This window comes from Lutjanus erythropterus, chromosome 18 (assembly GCF_056507025.1).
Source record: "Lutjanus erythropterus isolate fLutEry1 chromosome 18, fLutEry1.hap2, whole genome shotgun sequence".
Lineage (NCBI taxonomy): Eukaryota > Metazoa > Chordata > Actinopteri > Lutjaniformes > Lutjanidae > Lutjanus > Lutjanus erythropterus.
In genome coordinates, this window is record NC_139334.1 from 20,769,148 (window position 1) to 20,785,223 (window position 16,076).

The window sequence follows — 16,076 nt, forward strand, 5'->3', positions numbered from 1 at the left end:
AACAAAATTAAAAGATTGAATGAATGAAACGTTGCAAGGGGAGGTTTAATTACATGAATTTGTGTGTTTTCATGAAAATAAATATAATTTTTCAGGTGATTGTTCCTCTTGACTGGAACTTTTTACGCATATTTTTTATTTAGCGGCTGGACATGGGAGGAGATCTGATCCAAAATCTTGATATTGCATTTTACTCACCCTATCTGTCTCAATAATAAACGCAATCATGGTGGTACATCCCCAGCTTTGCTTTCAGATGGGACAGAAGAGGACGAGGAGGACGACAACGGAGGAGGAGGAGGGGGTGATCTCTGCGGACTTGTCATGTCAAACTTTTGCACCAATAGCAGCGCAGCTCTGAGTAATCTCGCAGCTCTATTGGAGTTCGGAGCCAATCGGCGCGGGAGAAGCGTTGGAAGTCCAGCCTCCTGATTTCAACAGATTGAAATGTAAAGCCTGTCTCCAGCGCAGTCAGGAAACAGATCGAGAATTTCTGTCCCTCTTGTTCCTTTATCGCACAAGAAGATAGATTTTCTTGGACGCGGTTTTGGGACAGCGCCGGTGGACACGCTGGACGCGGAGCAGGAACCACGCAGGAGGCACGAAGCGGACACCGTATTCTTCATTTGCGGCTTTAACACGATGGGTGAGTTCAGTGTTGGATCGCTTTTTTCTCTTGTCAGGGATGCAGCGAACGGTCCGACAGCAAGGTGGGAACAAATATAGCGAGATTATTGTATGTGTGTTGATGTTTTGGCGGGTTAGAAAGCAGCAGATTGAGTTATTACATGTGTCAGTTACGCATGAGTTTTGGCGTTGAGCGTGTGAAGTTTAGCCTGCGTGCACGACAGCTATCAGTCAGCTATTAGTTGGTACTGTTCATCCCAACATTAAACACAACTGAAAGTGATACACTGGTATTTTAGAGTGAACTTTTTTGCATAAATACTCTAAGAACACACTCAAAGACGCTTTAAAAGATGTGTCTCTGCGTAAAGATGAGTTTTGAAGAGTTTTCGTTACACAATGCTCGCATAAATGTCAAAAATTTGGAAAACCTTGATTAAAAACACAGTTTAGCACTTAATATATTTGCCATATTTGATTTTATGCATTAATGTGTTTATGAAGAGACATTAGGCCTTAGATAAACGTGGTTTAACACGGGTTAAATCAGTCTGACGGGCCTCGGTTCGCTGTCTTTCTCTCACTCTTCCTCCTGTGTGTTTGTTTTTGGCATCAGAGCCAGCCTTCGGTGAGGTGAACCAGCTCGGCGGTGTTTTCGTGAACGGCAGGCCGCTCCCCAACGCCATCCGGCTCCGGATCGTGGAGCTGGCCCAGCTCGGGATTCGACCCTGTGACATCAGCCGGCAGCTGCGCGTCTCGCACGGCTGCGTCAGCAAGATCCTGGCGCGCTACAACGAGACCGGCTCCATCCTCCCGGGGGCCATCGGAGGCAGCAAGCCGCGGGTCACCACACCCACCGTGGTCAAGCACATACGGACATACAAGCAGCGAGACCCGGGGATTTTTGCGTGGGAGATCCGGGACAGGCTACTCGCCGACGGGGTGTGCGACAAGTTCAACCTGCCCTCTGTCAGCTCCATCAGTAGGATCCTGCGCAACAAGATCGGGAATCTGTCCCAGCAGAGCCAGTACGAGTCGGGAAAGCAGGCGCCTCACCCACCACCACAACCAACAATACCCTACAACCACTTATACTCATACCCGACATCCAAAGTGCCCACTCCCCCTGGCATGCCCACACTCCCCGGACACATGGCCATGCACAGGATATGGCCCTCCTCGCACTCTGTCACAGATATTCTGGGGATTCGGTCGATTACAGAGCAACAAAGTAAGCATGGCTGCATGGAGGGCGGTTGCATTTGTTTATTGCACGACATTTAAACAACTTTTGAAGAGGGTTTGAGTGCGAATGTGTGCGTGTTTGACAGAGAAAGTGGATTTATTTTCCCCTCTGAGTAATTGTTTTTTATAGGCCTCAGAAATTGGAAAACTCACAGGCCTCTACGGAGGGAGAAACAGAAAGAGGGAGAGCTTAAATGCAGCTTGACCTGCCTGCTGCTGATATTGATTTGAAGGTTGCAGGTTAGTTCAGAAACAGATGGTCCGGCTCGCAGTAATAATTAGGAGGCGGATGTGGAATATTAGAGGGACAGCGGAGGGAGACGGCGGTGAGATGAAGTGCATCACAATGAGGTGCTCTGAATGTTCGCCAGACATTTTGTGCAGGTTTTAGACTCACATTTAGATCTGCTGCTGCATGTGTGTTGTGTTTGTCGTATATGTGTCACATCATGCAGGTAGGCCCTGATACGCTTTTGGCCCCGACTCAACGAGACCACAACTGTTTTGGAAACAGTGAAACAGGATCCGGCATAAATCAGTGTTTAATGGTCGGCTCGGTGTTGTGAAAGGGATTTTCTGAGGGCTTGTTTTCCAGTGGCAGGAGGGGAAGTAGTGCTGTCAGTCCCATAGCGAGCAGTCCTGTCAGGATTCATGGCTACCAAACACACCCCGGCTCCTCGAAAACCTAAACTCGGGCAAAATCTAAACAAGACAAATGTAGCGCAGATATCCACAAGGGGAGGATTTTGTTTTGAGAGGCTGCCTTTATAAACAATTTATGCATTTGTAGATTATTAGCAGATGTTTCTGAATGCTAAGTTTTACAGTACATTTGGTGAGGTGGGAGCTCATTTGCACCAACGTGATCTCCGATTTATTTATTTTTTAAAAAATGATTTGGAGTTTATGTGAAATGGCAAAAAATAATGATAATAAATGCAGGCTAATTATCATAAATTATGAGAGATTTTACTTTATGTTTTTGGCAGGTTAGGTGCGCTATGTGTGCGTCAAATGACAAATAATCGCGCTTCAGTGCAAAATATCACAATATTTATTTGTTGTCTTATGGAGCCTGGCGATTATCACAAACTGTTTGTGACTGTAGTCGATGTTTGTGGCATGTTAGGTACATTCTTTGTGCATAAAATGAAAAGTAATCATACTTTAGTGTAAAATAACCTGTAATTTATTTGTTATCTTATTGAACTCGGCTATTGTCATGAGTTAGTCGTGATTTCACGTGATGTTTGTGGAAGGTTAGACACACTGTTTTTGCGTAAAATGACCAACAATTGTGCTTTAGTGCAAAATAGCACATCGTTTATTTGTTGTCCTATGCAATCTGGCTATTATCATAAACTGTTAGTGATTTTACCTGGTGTGATATTTAAGTCAACGCGCACGCGGGGACACACACTCACTAAGACACACAGGCTGCATGGAGTCAGTTGCTGTATTTGAATTCAGGCAGACCGACACAACATCAAAAACGCTATTTCAACACGTACAAAACGCGCACACACACACACAGAAAAGATCTTTGTCGTGGTGTAAACTTCGGTGGGCTTCCTTTTCTCAGTGTAAACGCTGGGAACTGAGGAGGCCTTCAGGTAATATAATATCCATCACTCACAAAAGGAGGGCGACGGTGAAAGTAAATCTAATTTGTCCCCGAGAGAGAGGAGGACGTTTTGGTGGGCTGAAAACGTCCTCGACCCACCAGAGAGTCGTCTCACCGCTGCACATCTTCAACTGGGGCCTCAAATCTGATCTGCAGGGGGAACCAAAACATTTAGCTTCACTCACTTTAAACAAATCTACTTAATTATGACAGGTATTTTCACTCTTTTTTTTTTCTCAAGGTTCAATGTTTTTGGTCAAAAATCCTGACCAGAGAAAGTCGAGGCCTGCATGACCTTTATTAATTAAAATGACAGAAACAAGAGAAAACATCACAAACTTATATTTTAAGACGTTTCAGTTGCAAAAGAATTAGAAAAATAGTCTGAGGATTTTGTTTTAGATACTAAAATTAATAATTTTGTTTTACTGATCAAGAATAGAAACGTTTTATAGAAACGTAACGCACACAGAAATTATTTTTTGTGCGTAAACAGACAAATAATCGTGCTTTAGTGCAAATTGTCACAGGATATATTTATTGTCTGATGCAGCTTGCTAACCTGCGCCTGATGGATGCATGAACAGAAGCAGCCAGCGGCCTATATATGCGGGTCTTTTTCTTTTTTCCCATAATAATCTTAAAAGTCTCCTCTCTGACTTTCCTCTCTTCTCTTCTCTGTCTCTTTTTTTTTTACCCCCCCAGTTAGTGACAGTCCATCCTTTCCCAGCGCCAAACTAGAAGAATGGAGCGCTATAAACAGGACTAATTTCCCACCATCAGCAAGCTCTCCACTAGTCAATGGCGTGGATAAACCGCATTTAGAACCTGAAGCAAAATACACACAGGTAAATAAAAATATGGACACCTCTCATTTTAATGCAACATTAGTGAAAAGAGAAACTTCTGGCAAACAGGCTAAAGTCTTGACTATTTTTAAAAAATATTTTAATAATTATGTGGCTTGGAAATTTCCCTTTCACAGCATTACTGCGCTCCTTCTGTTGGCTATAGCTGATAATGGTGCATTTTTTTGATAATATCTTTTTTTTATTATTATTTTGGCTTAACAAGGTGCTCTTCCTGCAGGCCCTGGTACATGGTCAGTGCTTTTATGAATCATCTTAGTGTAAATTATTTCATAATTAGTGGGTCAAAGAGTTTTGGACAGCACAGTAATTCTCTTGACTCTCGTTTTCCAGCTTGGTGTGTCAGGTTTTTGAAATTAATTGCAGCGTGCTTAACACTCAGAAAGTGGTTGGACCCATAAAAAAAGAGAGTTTTTTCGGTTTCCTGGTAAATTATTCCAGCATAGGCCTACAGGAGTATTTTAATGGGTTAGTTTAGTGATACAGTCCAGCTAAGACATTGAACTGCATAGAGAAAACATTAACTTTTGTGTTGTTCAGGTTTATTGCGAAAAAATACAGCAGCTGACAGGCTAATATTTTGTTTAAAACTATTGTCGTGCAGGCCTGAACTTTCGGCATATTAATGACTGTGTATTGAGTTGTTGAAGACGATAAAGAAAGCGGTGTATTAATCCAGATTAATATAGTCGTCGACGCCGAATTTCACGCATGTCACACTTTGTCACATTCATTACATATAATAAAGTTTTCCTAATTTTAAAGGATGGGAACTTGCGTAAAATGCGTATAAATTAATTTATGATAGCAATAAATCAGGTTATTTTATGCTTTTCAAGACTTTTAATAAGTTTATGTAAACGTATGTTTGTTGGCATTTATTTTGTTTTTCTTGAGCAGGGACTTCTAAAATAGATGCAGGAATCATCTATGAGTAATTATTTCATTTATTAAAAATAATTTTTTAGATTTGAAGAGAATAAAGTCTTGAATGAATGATCCAATGGGATCACTACCTATTAAAATCAATCAAAAAGACCAGCCTTATTTCTTCCATTATTGCGCCAACTTCGTGATAAAATTTAAATATTTTATTCCTCCTTTTGTCAGGGACCCCCTACAACCCCCTCAAAAGTCACCCAAATTTAAAAACCCTTGTCAGGTCACAAATGAAGGCCTATGATGACACCATGTGCACGCGCATGCGTGCTGGTTTTCTCTTATTTTGAAAGGGCGTGCGATTCTCGTTACAGACCAAAAAGAAAAAACAATTTCATGCCGCATAATTTATTTTGCCACTTTATCACGGGGGAGTTTTCATGCTCATTATACGCAGAGAACAGGGCCGGTGCAGTGAGATTAGCAGCGCTCAGAAGTTAACAGCACAAAGTGGACACACTAACTGTGTGAGCGGTTAGCCAAGCGACTATACAACAAAAACAGAAGTGAGCCATTACAGGCACAAAATAACAACTCTATAAATTACACAGTTTATTGCATGAAAAACAAAGAATGGTGAAGCGAGTAACTGTTCCACCAAAAGACCGGAGGATTAATCGTGCCTTTGTCGCTCAGACTTTACACAGGGCCTGCTGAGATCTGGGATGTTAAATAGATCTGTGTTTGTGTTTGTGAGACACTGTAAAACACAGAGATGTCATGCAAAGAGCGCGAGGAAACGGTAGCCGAAAGTTTCCAAACTACATCTCACCTTCTTCGAGTTATGTTTTTCTTAGTTTTCCTGCAGCTAAAGGCCCTTGTTTTAATATTTTTCTTAAAATGGACTATAATTCAAATGGGACTCCGCAAACTTCTAAAGATTTTTTGTCAAATGTGAGTCGTTTGCGTGTATAAGGGTAGAAGCTGCGGTTTTTAGGCTAACATGAGGCCTATAGGCGCTGTGTGGAGGGCAGATGCACCCATGGGATACTCAGGGTTTTCTCTGGAAGAAGAAGAAGAGGAGGAGGAGGAAGAGGAAGATGAAGAAGAGCGTCATTAAAATAGATTTAAGGTTAAGTTATGAGCTCAGTTCGAGCGGCGGCTCGGACATGATTCTGTTCATGTTTCGGAAACAGCTGAAAACCTTAAATATAAACTGATCTTTTTAACATGAAATAAATAACTATAATATATAAGTTTTTTTTTCTAGCCGCGCGAGATTAACGTTGAACGTTTTAATGATTTATTTGAACTGTAAACAAAGGGATCAGAGCGTGACGAAGTTAAACTGTTTGAGTTGTAATTATTTGGATGAATGGCGTCAATGTTTTTATTATTCATTATTCAATTCTGGTTTTACTTGTACTTGATACTAATTTTAAAAGGCATCAAAACACCAAGGCATGCAATTATTTCTAAAATATTTTGATTAACAAAAGACGAGAAAATGAAACTTATAACCTATTTAATTAAAAAATATATATATTTAGAATATGTCTGTGGACAACTTTTCTATTAGTTAATGCCAGAAAATAACATGCACAGGCTACATGTACAGATGTAGTTTTGAACTAAACATAAACTGATTCATATTATAAACATGTCAGCACAATTTAGGCATTTTAAAAGGCAAGTTTTGTATTTTGTTAGTTTTTTAATTTTTTTTTTTAGATATGAGTATTAAATAAAACACACCTCTTAATTCTAAGATATTTGTATACTGTATGTAGCATAGTTGTGTATTGTATTCTTAGATAATGGGTGGTGAAAGAGGGGTGGACAAAATAACAGATACACCCAAACAAATGTTGCAATCTGATACAAGAACACTGCCATAAATACTTCCTTTGTAAATCCTCTAAAGGCACACCATGCAGGATTTTCCTAAAAAAAACAAAACAAAAACAAAACAAAACAAAAAAACAAAATACAGATTCAGTCATTTACTAGTGCCTATATTTTATTTTTTTCTATCATTATTTTGCTGTGTTTGGGATCCTTAGCCACTGTCGCTATTTGAGAATGAGACTACCTTTCTGGTGTGTTTACAAACAGCAACTGACAAATCCTGCGTATTGTACCTTTAAAATTTTCTGACTTTGGGTCAGACATGTCTGTGGTCACTTATTAGGCTGTAGTTAGTGGTGTTCTTGCAGTGGATTGCATTGCATACTGTGGTGAGTTTCCTTTTATTTTGTATATTTTTATGTGAGTGTGTATACACAATAATCCATATCATATATGCACTGTATGCGTGTATATTTACTGTAGCAGAGGATGTGATAATCTGTGGAGAAAGAGACCAGTTGATTTAGCAAAAAACATTTTAAATACAGCTCAAAGCCTGTGAGGCCATTTGTGAAATAGGCTTCAGTACCGTTGTGCCAAGTGAAGACACACAGACACCCACAAACACCGACAGACACCCACAGTCACCCAACGCAGACCCACAGACACCCACAAGCGTGTGCGCACATACACAACACCAGTTTTCTCTGTGCAGTTATGTTTTATAACCACCACAAATGTCAGTTTGGAGTATAATTTTTCACGTGTATTTTAAAGAAGCAGTCAGTGCTCTGCCCGTCAATGAAAAGAAGTCACAGATCCCAATTTTAGAAATAATTCTCAGTAGTCTCAGACCACCCAGGAACAGAAAATTCGGCCTCCCTGTTGAAATGCTTTGGTGAATTCCTCAAGTTAAGTCCTGTCGCCGTGCCAGAAAAGCAAAGCCCATTCATGCTTCGAACCCTGTGCTCGCCTCATTCTCTATCATATTTCCCCTCTTCCTGCCCTTTCACTCTCAATCTCTCATGACATCTGTTTTGTGGCGCCCCCCAACCACCCCGTCTCCCATCGTCTGACGTGGTGCATCAATGCCGCCGGAGTAGACGTCCACTTTTTTGGGGTAGAAAACAAGACCCGTAGACATAGACGGGCAATCATGCATGTATGGTTTTAATACATGTTTAATATGTTCCAGGGGCATGAGAGCGCATAATTGATCATTCATACTTTCAGCAAAATTGGGAAAATGGGTTTTTTATGTGGTGGCTGTGAAGTCAGAATTTAAGTTTCTGCTGTTTATAATTCAACCAGCATCACTTTTCCTTTCACTTTCCTTCTATTCCTACAGCCAGCCTCAGCTTTTTCCCATTATAACTCAGCTGCTCGTGTGAGTCTACCTGGGCCGAGGTCACGTCACTAAATAATGTAGCTTAAAATTGAGATCTTGCTTCTCAATCCTCTTTCAAGAGGCTAGATTTAAGAGTACTTCTTTCCTTTTCTTTCCAAAACTAAAACCACTAACCACATTTTCTACATCAAGCAGTGGCCTTGACAGACGTCTAACTTAAACCTGTGAAAGAAAACTATTTGTTTTAACTCAAAACAGTTTGCTCCTGGGCTACCTTAAAATTTTAAGTCAACTGAATTTGAAAAGACAAGTTGAGGCAATTTTGCAAGGATTCAAAACAAACATTTCTAGCTAAATAAACTTAATATTAATTCAGTTGTACATGAGAAAACATGTTCAATAAGCCTAAGATATTATGTTGAACCCAGACGTTCACCTCACTAATTTGTTTGAACTTAAAAAAGTTAGTGTTGCGACTACTTTAAAATATTAAGTTGACTGAATTTGAAAAGAGAAGCTGAGATAATTTTGTGATAATTCAAAGTAAAACTTTTCTAGTCAAATAGGCTTGATATTGATTCAGTTGTACACGAGAAAACATTCCATAAATATAAAATATTAAGCTGAATCCAGACTTTCACCTCACTGTAAAAGAAAAATATTTGTTTTGACTTTAAAAAAAAAGTTATTGTTCTGGATGCTTTAAAAACTTTAAGTTGTCTTAATTTGAAAAGACAAGTGGAATTAATTTTGTAATGATTCAAAACATGAACGTATTAATTCAGTTGTACTTGAGAAAACATGATCAATAAGCTTAAAATAAAAAGTTGAACTGACATCTGTTCAGTCACACTGACGGACATTACAAAGACGTTTGATTTCCTTTTACATTTTCTCACTTTTAAGAGTCACTTCTTCATTTCACACAAGAACTTACAGCTGCTCGTGTTGGACCTACTTTGTTCCAGCACTGGCACAAAGACAAGATGTGAAAATGCTCCCAGTGAATTTATTAAACTTTAAGTGTAATTCAATACCAACCTTCATCATGGCTCGCAGTGTTTTCATTATTGTGAAAAGGAAAAACCATGACTTATCTTAAAGTGTATTTATATGTTTTTGTCAAACAAAGGAGGGTCTCAGCAGAGTTTTAACTTTTAAACAATGCATGCTGGGATGTCTACTAATATGCAGATCATGTTTCTTTAGAGCTTTAATTTGATTTGACTGGACTTTGTACAGTATGTTCATTCAACTCATCATTTCATGTCAAAAGACTGCAAGATACTTTTATAAGTTCTGAAAATAAGTACTAGAATTTCTAAGTTTAATTGTCTTTGATAAATAAAACTCGTGCATTAATGTGAAAATGAGAGGAGAAAACATTAGTTGATTCCTCTTGACTCCAATATGATTTTCTAAATTGAGTTACCTCTCAGACGTCTAACACAGACCTTCACCTGCTAATGTCTGCCTGTCCATTTTTTAAATTTTAGTCTCGACTTTCAAGGCCCTGCATGCTGTGGCACCAAGCTACCTGGCTTCATTTTTAATCCATTACTCACCTGCTTGTAGCCTGAGGTCCTCTGAAAAGGCCCCGATGGCTCTGCCACGGTCAAGCCTACTAGAAAATTCACTGCCCTCTTTTAAGTCGCCTCGCAAGACTGATTTTTAACATCTTAATTATTTTATGTCACTCATTTTATCTGTTCTTTTATTTTGTGTACTTTTATCCATTATTTTATCGTTACTTTTAGCTGTTCTATTTGCTATTTTTATTTGTTGAAGGTGATTTTGTATTACATCATCATACAAACTTCACCTCATAAACATAAATAATAGATTAACAGCATACAGGGGGAGAACACACACATATATCTATTAGGGCTGCAGCTGACAATTAATGCCATTGTTGATTAATCTGATGATCATTTCCATCAAATAACTGATTAGTTGTTTTGACTATAAAATGTCAGAAAATGGTGATCAAGCCTGAAATGACGTCCTCAAACGTTTTGTTTTGTGCACAACCCAAAGATAATCAGGTTACTGTCACAGAGGAGTAAAGAAACCAGAAAATATTCACATGTAAGAAGCTGAAATCAGAAGAGAATTTTGACTTTTTTTTTTTTTTTTTAAAAATGCCCAAACTGATTAATTGATTATCAAAATAGGTGGTGATGAATTAAATAATAAATTCATGATCGATTAACTCAATTCACCCCTTTTATTCTCCTTTTATCTGCCTGTACAGCATGGAGCTCTTCAAAATTGATCAATATTCTTTGTGTTTATCAATATTTCGATGTTTTGGGGAGGTTCATGATATTTGCAACTTGGCTTTTTATAAGTAAATTTTCTTTCGAAGTAAAACTCTCATTAACAGCCAATATAAACACAGCCAAAACCCGGTGAGCGCCTTAGTATATCGTCATAAACTGCATAAAATATGTTGTATTTTAATGTATTTTTAATCAGATTTGCAGTTACAGTAGTAGTCACAGAGTAGGAAAAGAAATGAGGTTGCAAAATTGGCCTTTGAAATTCAGATTTTATACTAGGTGTTGATAAAAAAAACTTTTCCTTTATTGCATCTTGATTTTACTCTGGAAGGGTAATAAATACAATGGATTCCTATTCCTTAGGTTCATGCCGATCAAAAGTATGCAGAAGTACGCATATGATGGTAGTAAGGTCAGGTAGTTTTTCTCCTGCCTGATTTTATTTTGAACTGTTTGTGAAACGCTGTTGAAAGCTTCTGTAAAAATAAAGTTATTATTATTATGATTATTAATATTTCTCTTTTTCTTCTCTTTTTGCTCCAGACGCCGAATGGATTGCCCACAGTGAACAGCTATGTCACAGCACCCAGCATCCCTCCCTACCACCCTCCCACCCAAGTGTCTCCCTACATGGGGTACAGCGCCACCACCTCGGCCTATGTGACCGGACCCACGTGGCAGCCGGCCAGTGGCAGTGCTCTATCTCCCCACAGCTGTGACATCGCCACCCCTCTGGCCTTCAAGAGCATGACAGCCAGCCGTGACGCCATCCACCCAGTCACCGCCTCGGCGCTGTGAAAGTCAGCTCCGCAGACTGATTGAGGAGGGGAGGAGGGGGAGACGGCGAGGACAGGAGACACCAAGTCTGTCCCCTGTGGCTTCATTTCAATCTCCTCCTTTTCTATGAAGGACTCGGCCCTCAGGACCCGTATTTGTGCCTCCTCCTCCTCCTCCCCCTCCTCCTCCTCCTCCTCACTGCTCCTCACACTCAGACCAAAGACACATGAGGAGTAAACAGTCAATTTTTACTACAAACTCTTAAAGAACTTGCAGGACAGGTGTACTGAAGGACTGATGTATGACTGCTCCTCCATCCATCAACACAATCCCTCTCAGATTCTTTACTGCACACTTCTGCAAAATGTCTTTGGGGCAAAAACACGGGGTAATGTATAACGTCACGAATAAGCAATCAAAAGAAGAGGGAAAACTTTGCATTAGTGTTTCAGGGTGCTTATTAATTGCTATTGTTTTTATATGTTTGTATGCTTTTTTTGTGTTGTTGTTGTTTATGTTTTGATAAAAGCAACTTATGTCTTCTTGTGGAGCATCGTTTTCCCCACCTCTCTAAAAAATGTAGCCTATGCAAGAGCTCCAGAGAGACGTTTATTTATTAGATTTAAGGTACGTTGAATGAAGTGCAATTAGCCTCACAGACAGCATGGGAATCTCCACGCACGTTCAGACAAAATTGGCATTTGGTCTTCTGTTGGAGTCTACAGAGCAGTAATAACAATTGACACATGTTGCACAATGAAATTGAATGTATCTTATTAAATTGTTTGGCTGTTATTGGAGTTTGCTGCTTGTTTGAGGAATCCTGACAGAAATAATACAGAAAGATGAAAGTTAAAAACAAGAATTTTATACAAATAAGGATAATATGCAAATTAAGAATAAAAGTAGGAATAATTAAGTGTATTGTAGTGTGCTGTATATACAGGAAAGAAGAATAATCGACATAAATATGCAACAGTTGCACAGGTATTACACAGCCCAACCAGGACAGCTGGGGTTTACTGTGGGGGATAATTTGCTGATTAGTTCCACGATATAAATCGCTTAGTCTATCAAATGTCAAAAAAAAAAGTGTGAAAAATGCTCATCACAATTTCCAAGAACCCAAAGTGAAGTCTTCAGCTTTCTTCTTTGGTCCAACAAATAGTCCAAAACCCAAACACTTGTTATTTACTGTAATAAATAACAAGGAAAAGCAACAAATCATTCAAAATTATACTCAAAATATGAGTGTAGGGAGTTACAGATAAAATCTCTAACTTTAAATAATACACAAAAAGTGCAATTACACTTAATGCAGAATGTAAAGGGGTGTGTGTGTGTGTGTGTGTGTGTGTGTGTGTGTGTGTGTGTGTGTGTGTGTGTGTGTATGGGGGGGGTGCTTGGGGGAGGGTCACACAGAACAGAATATAAATAATTTAAGAGCATACAGTAGACTGGATATTATCATATGTGTAATATAAACATGACATCAGTATTTCGTTTTTGAAATGAACATGTAGCCCTACAAATTATTTTACACTATTGTGTCAAACACATTTAGCATCTAAAGCACATATTCTATGTTGAAAGTGACGTGATATGTCAAAAAAAATCATGAAAAATGCTCATCACAGTTTCCCAGAGCCCAAATGATGTCTTCAGATTGTGTCCTTTGTCCAACCAACAGTCCACAACCCAAGGACTCTTCCTTTACCATCGTATATGACAAAGAAAAGCAGCAAATCACTCAAAATTACAATCAAAATTCAAGGGTAGGCGGGTGGAGAGAAAGTGTGCACAAAAGCCTGCAAAAAGTGCAATAACACAAAGTGAATGAGTGTGTGTTTGTGTGGAGGCGGGGGTGTTGGGTGAGGGAGACAAAGTGAGAACAGAAATAATTGAAGAGCACACAGTAAATTTAAGCAGCACTGAATTATTTAAACTATATTATCATATGTGTATTATTTAATTCTTAAAAAAACAGAGTTATTGTCGACACCCCATATGTAGTCCTACAGAATATTTTCTCAAATACATTTAGCATCTAAAGCACACATTTTATGTCAAAAGTGAAAAATGCTCATCAGTTTCCCAGAGATCAAGACAAGTCTTCAAACTACGAATTTAGTCCAAAACTCAGACTCTACATATACTGTCATAAATGACAAAGAAAAGCAGCGAATCAATCGAAATTACACTTAAAATACAAGCGTAAATGTACAAAAGTGAAAAAAGTGCAATTACTTAATGCACAGTAATGCATAGTGAAAAGGTGTGTGTGTGTGTGTGTGTGTGTGTGTGTGTGTGTGTGTGTCGGGGGTCGTTGTGTGTGAGACAAAGACAGAACAGAAATAATTTGAGAGTGTACAGTATGTTTAAGAGGCATAAATGACCAAGAAAGGCAGTAAAACTTTCCATTTAAGAGGCTGGAGCCAACAAATGACATTTTTGCTTGAAAAATGACTGAAGCAATGAGTGGATTATCAAAATATTTGGCAACTAATTTTCTTTTGATTGTTGCAGCTCTCACCAGTCTTTACCATCACAGCTAAAAATATTCATCCTCCCTCTCTCTTAATGCTTTGCTAGAGTCAAGGTATTGTGTCCCTGTGGCCTGTTTTACATGAGTGGGAAACTGCTTTCCATAAAAAACAACAACAAACAAACGAAAAACAAAACAAACAAACAAAAAAACCAAACAAACACAACAACCCCCCCCCCCCTCCAAACATGTACGTGCTCATACAAGGCCTGTATTTGTTGGCGTCACAGCTCACCAGGAAAACTCATCAGAAATGCTTTGAGTACACACACTGTGTCACCACATGAAGCAATTCTTTTCAGATCTTTAGGTCATTAAAATAACAATCTCATTACACTTAATATCCAGATTCATAAACATTTATGTTTGAATATTAGCTTATTGACAAAGGAATACATTGGTTAAAGAAATTAAAATGTATGACATTCAGGATATCAGGATTTCATGATACGATACTGTGATCAAAAGAATTCATAATGATAATATTACAATATTTATGTATAATTTGAAAAAAGAAAATTTTATCAAATCAATTTTTAGCTTAGTTTACTGTGTGTTTTGTCTCTTTTTGGCAAATTAAATACACTCAAAATAGGAGTGTAGTGTGGTGCAGAGAGAGTCTGTTACCATAACTGTACATAAGTGCACAAAAAGTGTTGCACAATGCATACAGGAAAAATGTGTGTGTGTGTGTGTGTGTGGGGGGGGGGGGGATGGGGCATCACGAACAGAAATGACTTAAGAGCAAACAGTTTGTTTAAAAGGATCTGGATTATTTACATGGTATTATCATATGTATATTGACATAATATTTCACTTCTTAAATGTCACGTTAATCTCAGTCAGATTCATCCTTAACTTTGTTTATTGTCCATTTTGTCTCTTTTGGTGAATGAATTACAGTCAAAATACGAGTGAAGGTCAGTGGAGAAAAAGCAACTGTGCAAAATCCAACAAAAAGTGCAATTACACATAATGGAAACAGAAGAAACAGAAATTATTACAAATATGATAATATATAATATGTATTACTAACATGATATCAATAATTTACTTTTTAAATATCATGGATATTGTCAGTACCAGTACATAGGGACACCCTTATACGTAGTCGTAGAGATTATTTTGCACAATTTACTCAAATAAATTTAGCATCTAAAACATATTTCATGTTGAAAGTAAAGTGATAAAAATATAAAACATAGTATCACCAAAATATAGTGTCAAATTTTCTAATCTGTGTGTCTGATGTTAGTTGTATGATTTTAGAGCTGAACTATCCTTTGTAATTTATAGTAGATGTGTAATGTCATGTATTATAATTTATAATAATTTTAAACTAGGGATATACCAGAATTTACGGTAATCGTGATATTTAAAAAATGAAATACTGGTATCATGTTAATAATATGCATATTATAATATTGTGTAAACAACCCAATGCCTCTTAAACATACTGTACGCTCTTAAATTAGCTGTTTTTTTTTTCCCATTCTTCCTTTGTCTTCCTCATCTAACGTCCTCCACACACACCTTTTCACTAAACATTTAGTGTAACTGCACACTACAGACTCTCTCTCCACCTTTTTACACATACAGTTTTTGTGCAAATCATTTGCCAAAAAAGAGACATAACACACAATAAACAAAGATAAAGATTAATTATAATGATAGCAATTTTCTTTTTCAGATTTTCTACAGATATTGTGATAATATTGCAATTTCTAGTTATAAATCATGAAGAATTTTTCAGTTGGCTGTAAGCGTGCGTAAGACACAGTAAATTAAAACATCACTGTTGCATTAAAATCTGAGATGTGTGTGCCGGGGGGGGACTCCCAGACTCCCGGGGTGAGGTGGAGTCCATGTGCATTCAGAAGAGCCACAAATAGGCTCATTGGCCTGCGGTCTCCAAGGTCATCAGACATGTGACCCACACGCGAACCTCCAGCAGCCACAAAAAGGGCCAAATAGGGCTTGTCAGGGCCAACTCAACATGTTCATTACAAAAGAAAAAACGCCACATCCCGGC

At 38.3% G+C, this 16,076-nt stretch overlaps 1 protein-coding gene across 2 annotated transcripts; it reads left to right on the plus strand.

Moving 5' to 3' along the window:
- The first annotated feature begins 476 nt into the window (after positions 1-476).
- pax9 (paired box 9) lies at positions 477-12,294 on the plus strand. Of its 2 annotated transcripts, XM_084742938.1 has the most exons (4): positions 477-646; positions 1,244-1,858; positions 4,202-4,344; positions 11,266-12,294. In XM_084742938.1, the coding sequence occupies exons 1-4, from the start codon at positions 643-645 to the stop codon at positions 11,518-11,520; spliced, it is 1,017 nt and encodes a 338-aa protein (XP_084599064.1). In that variant the 5' UTR covers positions 477-642; the 3' UTR covers positions 11,521-12,294. The 2 variants fall into 2 exon arrangements, with proteins under 2 accessions (XP_084599064.1, XP_084599065.1); XM_084742939.1 differs by lacking the exon at positions 4,202-4,344.
- Positions 12,295-16,076: the final 3,782 nt, after the last annotated feature.